Consider the following 12,327-nt stretch of genomic DNA (forward strand, 5'->3'; position numbering starts at 1 on the left):
TGTTCTCTAGAGAAACATTTCTTCTTAAACATTTTTATGTCATCTGTTTAAAACTGTCCTAAATTTCACTGCCCTAATAGAAACTTCACTGTTAGGAAAGAACAGAAAATGATTATGTTTTTGTTGGACCACATGAGAAATAAATGATACCTTTTATATTAAGTTGAGCCGTGCAGGAGTCCTTTCCCACTTCATTCACAGCATAGCAGGTATACTGCCCGGAGTCTCCCTTGTCCACTTTCAGGATTGTCAGGTGGGCGCTGTTTTCCAGGTAACTAATCTGGTAGTTTCCGCCACTGCGTATCTCTCTGTTATCTTTGGCCCAGGTGACTTTTATTGGTTGTGTCCCAGTCACGTGGCACTCAAAGTCCGCACTTTCCCCGACCACAGCATCCACAGGGGCGACGGGAATGTCAAAGAAGGGTGGGTTCTTCCCCTCTAAAAGCAGAGCAGAAAGGCAAGGTTTTATAGCCACTCCACTTGACAGAAACTGTGATGTTTTCTCCTTAATTTTGATTACAGAAATTTTATTTATAGAAATAGAAAGAAGTCGAAGAATCCACAAACCTGTGAGAATGAGTCTGGCACTGGAAGAAGCCGACCCAATAGGATTTGTAGCTGTGCAAGAATACTGGCCTGCAAGGCTCCGATCTGTTTTAAAAATATTCAGAGTGCCTACATTATCTAAAAACGATGTTTGTACATTTGGGCCATCTTTCAATGGCTTGCCATCTTTATACCAAGACACTGAGATAGGTTCTGATCCATGTATGGTACATTCAAAAACAACTGGAAGTCCAACTGTTTCTTGGACATCTCGCAATTGCCGAGAAAATGATGGTGGAAGTTTTTGCTCTGTAGGAACAGAATTAAAATAATGAACACTTCTGGATGTTTTTAATTTGCCAAATACTCTTTTCACAATTATTGTTATATAGATAATAGTATGTCTACAAAAATATCAAGAGGTATTAACAGCTCTTGAATTAACTTGGACGCAAAGAGCAACATATAAACCTTCGGAGCAGAATTTTCACTCTGTGGTCACCCTAATGCATACTAGGCACAAAAATATGTAAGCCTGAGGGGAAATTGATTGGCTTAAGGTACATCTCCAGGCACACAGCAGATTCTCCTATTGTTAGGACTGCTTTGTTGCCTATTGAATGGGATACTCATGAGGTGAAATTTTAAAAATATGGCCACTCATTTTTCTTAAAGATTTAATTATAGAGACAATTGATTCCATGATCCTTCCAACCAAACACTTAGGCCTCTTCTCACTCCCACCTATAGACAAAGGTAAGCCACTAACTGTAGATATAATTTCTCAAGCGGAACATTTTGCATTGGGCAGAAGGAAGTCCTTCACCAGGTATTTTAAATCTTATTCAAAAGCAACACAAATTCATTCACTTCTAAAATATTGCAATCACCTTGAACAGTAAGGAAAGTTGATGAAGAAACTTCTCCCACACTGTTTTCAGCTCTGCAGATATATTCTCCACTGTCACTACTGTCAACCTGGTTGAAAACCAGTGTAGCAACGTTGTTCCTAAAATGCATTTTGTAGGTGGCAGTAGGTCTTAATTTTGTATCTCCTTTGTACCAAGACACCCCAATTTCAGGGGTCCCAGCAACTTGGCATTGTAAAGAGGCAGAATCTCCAACAGTCACCTTAACAGGCTCCAACTGCTTGACAAAATATGGTGGTTCTGCAGGCAGGAGAGATAAATAGTCACCAAGAGACATGCCAGATGATTATTTATATATGAAGATATGAATGTGGGATAACAAACCTAGTATCAGTATTTGTGCGGAACAGGAATCTTTTCCAGAAGCATTTTCGATGTAGCAATTGTATTGTCCTGCGTCCTCTACCATGCTACTTGGGATTTCCAGGATTGCAGACTTTTCGGTTGTGGTTATATGACACCTCTGAGAAGGAGTTATGTTTATGCCATTTTTCTTCCATGTAACGGAAATAGGAGGAGTTCCAGTATACGTGCCCTCTAGAATCAGGGGTTTTCCTTTCTCTATGCTGTAATCATTGAGCCTCTTCACAAATTTGGCTGGGGCTATAGAAAACAGATCGATGATATGAAATCAACCCATATACATTCAGATATAGACCTAACTGTTACTTTGTGTATGCTAATTGTAAAAATGCAAAATAGCAGCCCAACAAACCTTTTACATAGAGATGAGTTGTACAAGAAGTTCTGCCAGCTTCATTACTAACTATGCAGGTGTATTCTCCACTTTGTGTTGTATCTACATCAAACAGCTCCAGTTCAGCAACTGAGTCCTCCAGAGACACATTACATCTGTCCCCTGGTACTAGTTCAGTGCTACCCTTGAACCAGCTGACACTGAAAGGAGGTGTTCCTTTTACGATGCTTGTGAAAGTTACGTTGGCTCCAGTTAAAACATCCATGGCCTCAGGTTTCTGAACAAAAGATGGTGGTTCTACACAAACACACACAAACACATACCAAAAACAATTTAATATTTTTCCACTGTGATGATAAAAATACTTACTAAATTTAACAAACTATGAAATACAGCTCTATTTGGCTGTATTTTTAAAATTTATTTATTTTGAGAGAGAAAGCATGAGTGGGGGAGGGGCAGAGAGAGAAGGGGGGGAAAAGAGAGAATCCCCAGCAGGCTTCACGCTGTCAGTGCAGAGCCCAACGTGGGGCTAGAACGCACAAACTGCAAAATCACGATGTGAGCTGAGATCAAGGGTTAGACACTTAACCAACTGAGCCACCCAGGTGCCCCTGTTTTGCTGTCTTTTTAACTGACCTCTCACAGTCAAAGGAGCACTGCATTCGTCAGAACCAGCCACATTAGTAGCTACACATGTGTAGTTGCCGGCATCTGATTCTTCCAGCATGTTCACAGTTAAAGCACAAGTGTTATCTGTCAGTGTGGACTGGTATTTCCTTCCACTGCTGATCTCATTTCCTTCATGGAACCAGGACACAGAGATCGGAGGTGATCCATAGACTTTGCACTCCATTACAACTGAGGAACCAGACAGACCATTCGTCTCTTTCAATTTTCTCGTGAATGCAGGAGGAACAATTCGGTCTGAATGTGGTAAAAATCAAACGAACAAGGGACATCAGTTAGAACATGATTTGAAAAGAGAATTATTGTATTTTTGATGGAATATCCCTAGATCCACTTGACTTTTTTGCGAAGGTATCAAAGAGTTCCCTATGGGTTCACACAGTCAAAAGCCTCACGAATCAACGTGAGATGTACTGATTGATGTGTTAAGGATCTTGGTCTCTCATCACTGTGAACTGTTGTGTGGTGAATTATTCCATCATAAGTGATAGTTAAAGAAAAACTTTGTCCTTCTCCAGGGATTCAGTTTAACTCTAATCACTCTGAATTGTGGAAATTTCTCCATGTGGTTTTCTTCTAACTCTATGGGTACGTTACTTCTGATTTTGCTGATGGAGAAGATGTAAGACTCACGGTCACACTATAGAAGATGGAGCTTCCCATACGTGTATATGTAAATCAGGAGCTATACTAAAATAACACTGAGGCAAAAGGCTAACCAACCAACCTGAAACTTGAACTGAGGCTGTACAGCTGTCTTTGCCAACGGGGTTTTGCACCTCGAAACTGTATACGCCACTGTCACTAGGTGCCACATTAATGATCTTAAGGCCAGATACTTTGTTGAAGAAGCTTATTTTGTATTTGCTGTCACTTGTCAGTTGTTTTCCATCCTTAAACCACTTAGTACTGAGTTCAGGCGTGCCAGTGACCGTGCACTCCAAGGTACAGGTATCTCCTGTGGTAACTCTTATGGATTCCGGCTTTTCCACAATTGCTGCAGGTTCTGGAATGAGATACAGATTACACTCAGATTTTAAAATCAAGCTGAGGGGCGCCTGGGTGGCTCAGTCGGTTAAGCGTCCAACTTCAGCCAGGTCACGATCTCGCGGTCCGTGAGTTCGAGCCCCGCGTCGGGCTCTGGGCTGATGGCTCAGAGCCTGGAGCCTGTTTCCGATTCTGTGTCTCCCTCTCTCTCTGCCCCTCCCCCATTTATGCTCTGTCTCTCTCTGTCCCAAAAATAAATAATAAAAACATTGAAAAAAAAAATTTTAAATCAAGCTGAAAAACTACAGAAAACATGGATACCAGTAAGGCTGTGTTTTGTATTCATGACAATGTTCTATTTGTACTAACCAAGAACAGAGAGTGTGGCAAAGCACTCTTGCATTCCAGCATCGTTTTTGATCTGACAGGTGTACTTCCCAGCATTGGCTGTTTCTGCTCTTGCAAACTGTAGGGTTGCAACGTTTTCTGAATAAGAAACCCATATGTTGTCACTTTCTCTAACAATTTCCCCTTTATCTTTGAACCACACCACTGAAATTGGCTCAGCGCCTTCGATAGTAGTCTGCAGCTGAACTTCTTCACCAACGATGGTAGAAACATCACTGAGCTTCTTCACGAATCTTGGTGGTGCTGAAAGCAAAGAGGCATGTCATTTAAAATGCATAGGTCTAACTTTTCCAAAGGAGACATTCAGATGGCCAACAGACACATGCAAAGATTCTCAACATCGCTCATCATCAGGGCAGTACAAATCAAAACCACACTGAGATACCACCTCACACCAGTCAGAGTGGCTAAAATGAACAACTCAGGAGACAACAGAGGCTGATGAGGATGTGGAGAAAGGGGAACCCTCCTGCACTGTTGGTGGGAATGCAAACCAGGGCAACTGCTCTGGAAAACAGTGTGGAGGTACCTCAAAAAATTAAAAATGGAACTACCCTACAACCCAGCAATAGCACTACTAGGAATTTACCCAATGGATACGGACAGCTGATTCATAGGGGCACATGTACCCCAATGTTTATAGCAGCACTTTCAACAATAGCCAAATTATGGAAAGAGCCTAAATGTCCATCAACTGACAAATAAAGAAGACGTGGTTTATATATACAATGGAATACTACTTGGCAATGAGAAAGAATGAAATCCTACCATTTGCAGCAATGTGCATGGAACTGGAGGGTATTATGCTAAGTGAAATAAGTCAGAGAAAGACAGATATCATATGTTTTCACTCATATGTGGAATTTGACAAGCTTAACAGAAGACGATGAGGGAAGGGAAGGGTAAAAATAGTTTCAAAAACAGAGGGAGGCAAATCATAAAAGACTCTTAAATACAGAGAACAAACTGAGGGTTGAAGAGGGGTATGGTGGGGAGGGGAAGATGGGTGATGGATATTGAGAAGGGCATTTCTTGGGATGAGCACTGAATGTTGTAAGTGATGAATCATGGAATCTACTCCTGAAACCAAGAGCACACGGTATACACTGTATGTTAACTAACATGACAATAAATTACATTTAGGAAAAAAAAAAAGATGATGTTCATACAAAAATGTTCCAGAGGTGCCTGACTGACTCAGTCAGTGGAGCATATGACTCTTGATCTTGGGGTTGTGAGTTCGAGCCCCATATCAAGTATAGAGATTACTTAAAAATAAAACCTTTTGGAAAAAAAAAATAGAATGTATGGGTCTAGTAGTACTTAAGTCATGCAATGCTAGGAATTACACTAGTGATAATGTGTTGTTTCCATTTCTTAAATAAGAGGTATTTTTGGTGAGTGAGAGCAGGGATATACTAGAATTTACATTAAGCTGAAAGAGTCAAACATCTTGTCCTCTCCAGGATTCTAAGTTCAATGAAATACACAGGAAAAATGGTCTAAAATGGTAGTTGGTAGGATTTGGAAATGGGATGCACACTGAACATAAAAAAGGATTTGGAAAAATAAAAAAAGGAAAAGTGGAAGACGGAGCTAGCGATAAAAGGACAGGGCATCACTAAGAAGCCAAAAGAGTATTACAATTAGAGGGGAAAAATATGGGAAGGGAAAGAGCAGACAGAAAAAAATGAAGCCACTCTAACCTTTCAGAGTGATAGAACCAACACAAGAGTCACTGCCCACATCGTTGGTGGCTCTGCACTGGTATTCCCCCATGTCTGCAGTGTCGACGTTCAGGATGTGAATACTTGTTAGGAAGTTCTCAGTCATTATCTTGTACTTCTTGCCGCTCCTCAGTTCTCTCTTATCCTTATGCCAAGAAACTTGGAATGGGGGCGTACCCTGCAGCTCACATTCAAGATGAACATCAGCTCCTTTCAGTGTCTCAATAGGATGAGGTTTTTTGCGGAAAATGGGTGGTTCTACAATTGAAAGGTAATTAGGTTAGAGAAAAAAGGAATATTTGGATGTGTTCTGTAAGTATCTAGTTTCAAGTAGGAATATGTTTTCTGTTCTATTATCAAGACAGACAATACCACTTTTAATTTTCAATTGCACCCTTTAAACATATAAGATGAAAGAATGAAATCTGGCCATTTGTAGCAACGTGGATGGAACTGGAGAGTATTATGCTAAGTGGAATAAGTCAGGCAGAGAAAGACAGATACCATATGTTTTCACTCATATGTGGATCCTGAGAAACTTAACAGAAGACCAGGCGGAAGGTGAAGCGGGGGGGTGGGGGGGGAAAGTTACAGAGAGGGAGGGAGGCAAACCATAAGAGATTCTTAAATACTGAGAACAAACTGAGGGTTGATGGGGGTGGGAGGGAGGGGAGGGTGGGTGATGGGTATTGAGGAGGGCACCTGTTGGGATGAGCACCGGGTGTTGTATGGAAGCCAATTTGACAATAAACTATATATATTAATAAAATAAATAAAATAAATAAAAATTTAAGATACTGCTAGAGAATCAAACAGGGAACTGAGAGGACTGCTGGAGAGGAGTCCAGTGTGAAAACTGCGAAGGAAGAGTAAGGTCTGACCTTTCACTTTTAAGGAAGTGCTGCTGCTTGCACTGCCCGCTGCATTGCGGGCTTCACACGTGTAGTCTCCACTGTCTTCAACACTGAGGTTGTGCATTTCCAACACTGCCACCGAGTCAATGAATGACATTCTGAATTTACTGCTCTCTTGAATTTCAGTCTCGTCTTTGTACCATAACACCTTGATTTCTGGAGACCCTCCTATTTTACATTCATATCTTGTGGATTCATCCCGTTTCACAATTCTTGATGGTTCTAGCTTCTTAATGAACCTGGGTGGTTCTATGGAACGAAGAGAGAAAACACAAGGTAAGGGATGGAAAAGACATGTGTAACTCAAGATGAAGAGAAAAAAGGAAACTCTTTGTCAGATGGAGAGGTCTTTAACTCTGGAAAACAAATTATTTGAGGCCATTCAGGGAAGAATAGCTAATAATTAGTAGTTAACAATGATTAAATCTAAGCAGAAATTTCTAAAACTAACATGCATTTATTTCAGTAAGTACCTACATTAAATATTATTGCAAAAGGAAGGAGGAAAATACATCGATCCATATTGTGTGGTCCTCCTCCCAACCAAAGAATCATATCTTTTCAAACAACATTTATTTTGAGTGGGATAGGGGCAGAAAGAGAGAGGGACAGAGAATCCCCAGCAGGCTCTGCACTGTCAGCACAGAGCCCAATGTGGGGCTCAATTTCATGGACCCGTGAGATCATGATCTGAGCTGAAATCAAGAGTCAGATGCTAAACTGACGGAGCCACCCAGGTGCCCCCAAAATCGTATCTTTACTGCAAGATCAGAGGAAGAGGGTGCATCTGTTGCTGGAGGCCCTATGAGGTTCACTGGGAATAAATAAGAGAGTTTGACCACTCTCCTGTATGTAAGTCAGCAGAGGCCTAACTCCTATGGCTGCAAAGATATCAGATATGTACCATGAGGAATCAAAACAACAAAATTGGGTGAGTTTTCTTAATATTTATGCCAATTTCTCTTATACACCTTAGATAGATATTTCTTCAACCCTCATAATTTCCCATATGAGGTAGGGAGAGCAATGCTTTCTTCATTAACTGAAGGAAAAATTCAAGCTCAGGGAGATAAAAATGATTAGGAATATGCCATAGAGCAAATGGGCTGGTAAATGCAATGCTATTTTAATTTCAAGATATCTATAAAGTATCACCACAAAAACCCTTAAAAATTTCTCTAATGGGTTAAATCAGCAGCTCATTAACTATTTAATTTCTGACAATAGCAGCCATGCACTTGCTACAGACAGAAATGGTTGCCTTCTACAATGTTGAACATTGATGTTCTCCCCAGCCCTCTGACTTCCACTATTATTTAAGCGGGTATAGTGGAGGAAAAGAGGTTGACACAAGCTCACTCTTCTGGAAGGGCTTGATTGTTTGGGATCCGCTACCCTCTAGAGAAACTAAATCCATTAATTTACAAACTACTGTGGAAGATAAGTCATTTGAGATAACTTCCTTTCTTTCCCCCACCCAAACTGATTTCTTTCAAAAATTGGATCTTCTTGCAATTCTGCCAAACACTTTTGTTCACTATTTCCCTCGTCTCTATTTTAGCCTTTGAAAATGGATTTTCAGTCAATGTTTTACTAGTTTTATAATTTTTTAATAAAAAATTTTAAAGCTTGACCCCACTTGATAGGCTCTGGATCCATCTGGTCTCTTCTAATTACTAGGCCATGGTCCTAAACATAACTTTCAAGCACACCCTTCCTCCTATATTTCAAGATATTGAAAATGTAAGAGATGTTGCTACTTTTTTGGGACAAGTACCTTGTACACCCAGATGAGCAGAACAAGAGTCTTTTCCAGCGACGTTGCTTGCGTAGCAGGTATACTGCCCAGCATCACCTTTGCTTACTTTGAGAACTGTCAGAGTGGCAGTATTTTCGACCAAAGTCATCTTGTAGTTGCCTCCAGGGCGAATCTCTCGGTTATCTTTGGCCCAAGTGATTTTGATGGGTGCAGTTCCAGTTACATGACATTTAAAAGAACCACTTTCTCCAAGAGCAAGATCTACTGATACAGGCTTTAGATCAAAGAAAGGAGGCACTTCATGCTCTGAAAAGGATGAAGACCAACATGGTGACCTCAGTTTTCATGCTCCCAGACACAGAGCAGGAACTAAGTGACACCAGCCCAGTGGCCAACAGCAGCGAAGCTGCTTGGTAAGAAAGAGAGTAAGGTGATTAACTACTCACCTGCAAGAATGAGCTTGGCACTGGATGAAGCAGTTCCAAGAGGATTAGAAGCTGAGCAATTGTACTGACCAACGTGGCTCTGGTCAGTTTGCAAAATCTGAAGAGTTGCTACGTTATGAACAAAAGATGTTTGCAAATTAGAATCATCTTTCAAAAGCACCCCATCCTTGTACCAAGACACTTGAAGAGGTTCTGAGCCATTGATGCGACATTCAAATGCAACTGGGAAGCCAAGCGTCTCATGAACATCCTTCAGTTTTCTTGCAAAGGAAGGTGGAAGTTTGCGCTCTGTAAAGAAGTTACAGATAATCCTTATTCACAAGAGAGAAAACAACCACAACATATTTCAACCCATTAAAATTTTGATGTTTTTAAGAAAATGGGTCTGTCAGCACACAGTAAGACTCGTTAAACAAAAGCATCATCACCTTTGATAACAAGCACAGCTGAAGAAGCGATGGCCCCCACACTGTTTTCTGCCTTGCACGTATACTCTCCTATGTCACTGTGATCCACTTTGTTGATTACTAAAGAGGCAACGTTATTTTTAAATTGCATTTTATACGCAGGAGCTGATCGTAGCTTTGTGTGTTCTTTATACCAAGAAATTCTAATTTCTGGGGTTCCATCCACTTTACATTGTAAAGTTACGGATTCTCCAATGGCTGCTTCCACATGTTCCAGAGGTTCAATGAAATAAGGTGGTTCTAGGGTACAAAGGATGATAATCAATCAGTCACGCTAACATAAAGAGGATGCTTTAAAAGAAAGAAAAGATAGCAATGAAAGAAAGATAACTTGTTAACACACCTAAGACAGACACCAGAGCTTCACAGATATCTTGACCAGCCTCATTTTCTATCAGGCAACTGTATTGTGCGTAATCCTCTACAGTGCTGTCAACAATTTCCAGGATGGTAGATTTTTCTGTTGTGGTAATACTGCAATTCTGAGACTGTGAAAGAGGGAACTCATTCTTCATCCAGCTCACTGAGATGGGAGGTGTGCCAGTGTATGTGGCCTCGAGAACTATGGGGCTTCCTGTCTCCACACTGAAATCAGCCAATCTTTTCACAAAGGTGGCTGGCTCTATATGGAGAAAACATGAGGGTAAAATTGGCATCTTTAAATGAAGACTTGGAAGAAAATTGAAAAGATACGCAAGTGGGAGCAAAGAGCCGACCTTTCACAAAAAGATGTGCGGTACAGGAGGCACTGCCAGCATCATTAGTAACAAGGCAAGAATAGTCTCCGCTCTGCAATGGTTCCACCTCCAACAACTCCAGTTCTGTCACAAAATCTTCCAGAGAGATGGTGCATGACTCCCCTGACACCAGTTCCCTGCTGCCTTTGAACCATTTGACCTTGAATGGAGGGGTGCCTCTAATGACGCAGCTGAATATGAGGCTTATTCCAGGTAGAACTTCCACAGAGTCAGGGATTTGTTCAAAAGACGGTGGTTCTGGATACCCCAAGGGAGGGGGAGAGCAAGAAAGAAAAGAAATCCAGGTGAGATGTGCTTCTGCTACTTGAAGAAAAGGGAACTAAGACTAAGCATGAAGAGAAGATAAAGAAATTGCAATGCAAGGCAGGCACTAAGTCCCTCAGAGAAAAGACGTTAGAGAAGCTGCAGCCCGATCCTTGCACACTGACCTTGCACGGTCAGGACAGCAGAGCATTCGTCAGAACCCGCCACGTTGGCGGCCACACACGTGTATGTGCCTGTGTCGGTGGGCTCCAGTAAGCTCAGATTCAAAGTACAGACATTTTCTGAAAAGCTGGACTGGCATTTAGGCCCACTAACGATCTCATTGCCATCTTGAAACCAGCCAACTGAAATCGGGGCTGAACCGGAGACTCGGCACTCCAAAACTGCGGAGGCTCCCAGGATAGCATTCGTGTCTTTCAGCTTGCGGATGAAGGAAGGAGGCACAACACGATCTAGGGTGGAGAAGAGTAGTTTTCCTTTGATAAGAGAAGCTTTCTTTTTTTGTTTTTCTAGGAAAAATTATATACTCATGAGAACCTCCTACCACTCACCGGAAACGTGGACAGACACAGAACAGCTACTTTTACCAACGCTGTTTTTCACTTCAAAGCTATATAACCCCTTGTCGCTCATCTCTGCACAAGGGATTTTAACTGAAGCCACTTTGTTGATGAATGTAATGTGATGTTTGCTGTCTGCAGATAATTCTCTCCCATCTTTGAACCACTTGACTGAAAATTCGGGGGTTCCAGTCACTACACACTCTAAAGCAAAAGGATTTCCAGTAGTGACAGTCATGGGTTCTGGCTTCTCTAGGATTCTGGCTGGTTCTAAAAGAAGAAGTATAATGCATTGAAAATAAAGTCACCTTCCAAACTAAGAGTGTGATCAATATATTATGGGGTAAGAGTATTATTTGCAGATGATGATCATGGGCCAATTTGATGTTTTTCTCAGGTTTTACTTCGTTACTAACCTAGTACAGTCAAGACTGCTGAACATTCTCTCATTCCGGCTTCATTTTTGATTTGGCACACATATTTTCCAGAATTGGATGCTTCCGGGCTCCCAAGTTGGAGGGTTGCAACATTATCAATGAATGAAATCCTAGTGTTTTCACTCTCTCTGATGACTTCACCTTTATCTTTCAGCCAGACAACAGAAATTGGCTGGAAGCCTTCCACTACAGCCCGTAACTCAACAGGATCCCCAATAAGGGTTGAGGTGTCGCTTAGCTTTTTCACAAACCGTGGGGGTTCTAATGAAAGAAATTTGTGGTTAGAGAAAATAAAGAGACTCACAGCCACATAAATTATTAGTTGAGCAAGAAAAGATGAAAGGAAGAGGCCTATGTTTTTGTGCCCATGTATACAAACCTTTGAACTTGACAGTGCAAACACATGTGTCGCTTCCCACCTCATTAGTAGCTTTGCAGTGATATTCTCCTACATCGGAGGCTTCAAGATTAAGGATATGAAGACTTGTATCAAAATTTTTTGAAGTGACTTTAAATTTCTTGCTGCTTCGAACTTGCTTTCGATCTTTAACCCACACCACTTCAAATGGGGGGGTTCCCGAAATTTCACATTGCAAGATAACATCAGAACCTTTAAGAGCTCCTACTGGAGAAGGCTTCTGAGTGAAAACGGGAGGTGCTACCAGAAGAAAAAAAAAAGAAGTTAAATGATGAGAATATTTGCTAGCTAAAAAGCAAAAAAATATTTTAGAATCCAGA

The 12,327-nt window shown here is 41.2% G+C and overlaps 1 protein-coding gene across 1 annotated transcript in view; it reads right to left on the reverse strand.

Moving 5' to 3' along the window:
• TTN (titin) overlaps positions 1-12,327 on the reverse strand; it is a 278,672-nt gene that overhangs the window by 178,777 nt on the left and 87,568 nt on the right. Inside the window, 19 exon segments of the mRNA XM_043577187.1 lie at positions 151-438; positions 568-855; positions 1,437-1,715; positions 1,800-2,078; positions 2,191-2,469; positions 2,812-3,099; positions 3,590-3,868; positions 4,219-4,500; positions 5,964-6,242; positions 6,866-7,147; positions 8,676-8,963; positions 9,104-9,391; positions 9,532-9,810; positions 9,914-10,192; positions 10,287-10,565; positions 10,757-11,044; positions 11,144-11,422; positions 11,569-11,850; positions 11,969-12,247. Coding sequence (XP_043433122.1) covers positions 151-438; positions 568-855; positions 1,437-1,715; positions 1,800-2,078; positions 2,191-2,469; positions 2,812-3,099; positions 3,590-3,868; positions 4,219-4,500; positions 5,964-6,242; positions 6,866-7,147; positions 8,676-8,963; positions 9,104-9,391; positions 9,532-9,810; positions 9,914-10,192; positions 10,287-10,565; positions 10,757-11,044; positions 11,144-11,422; positions 11,569-11,850; positions 11,969-12,247 — 5,364 coding nt within the window.

The sequence above is a fragment of the Prionailurus bengalensis genome, chromosome C1, assembly GCF_016509475.1.
Source record: "Prionailurus bengalensis isolate Pbe53 chromosome C1, Fcat_Pben_1.1_paternal_pri, whole genome shotgun sequence".
Classification (NCBI taxonomy): Eukaryota; Metazoa; Chordata; class Mammalia; order Carnivora; family Felidae; genus Prionailurus; species Prionailurus bengalensis.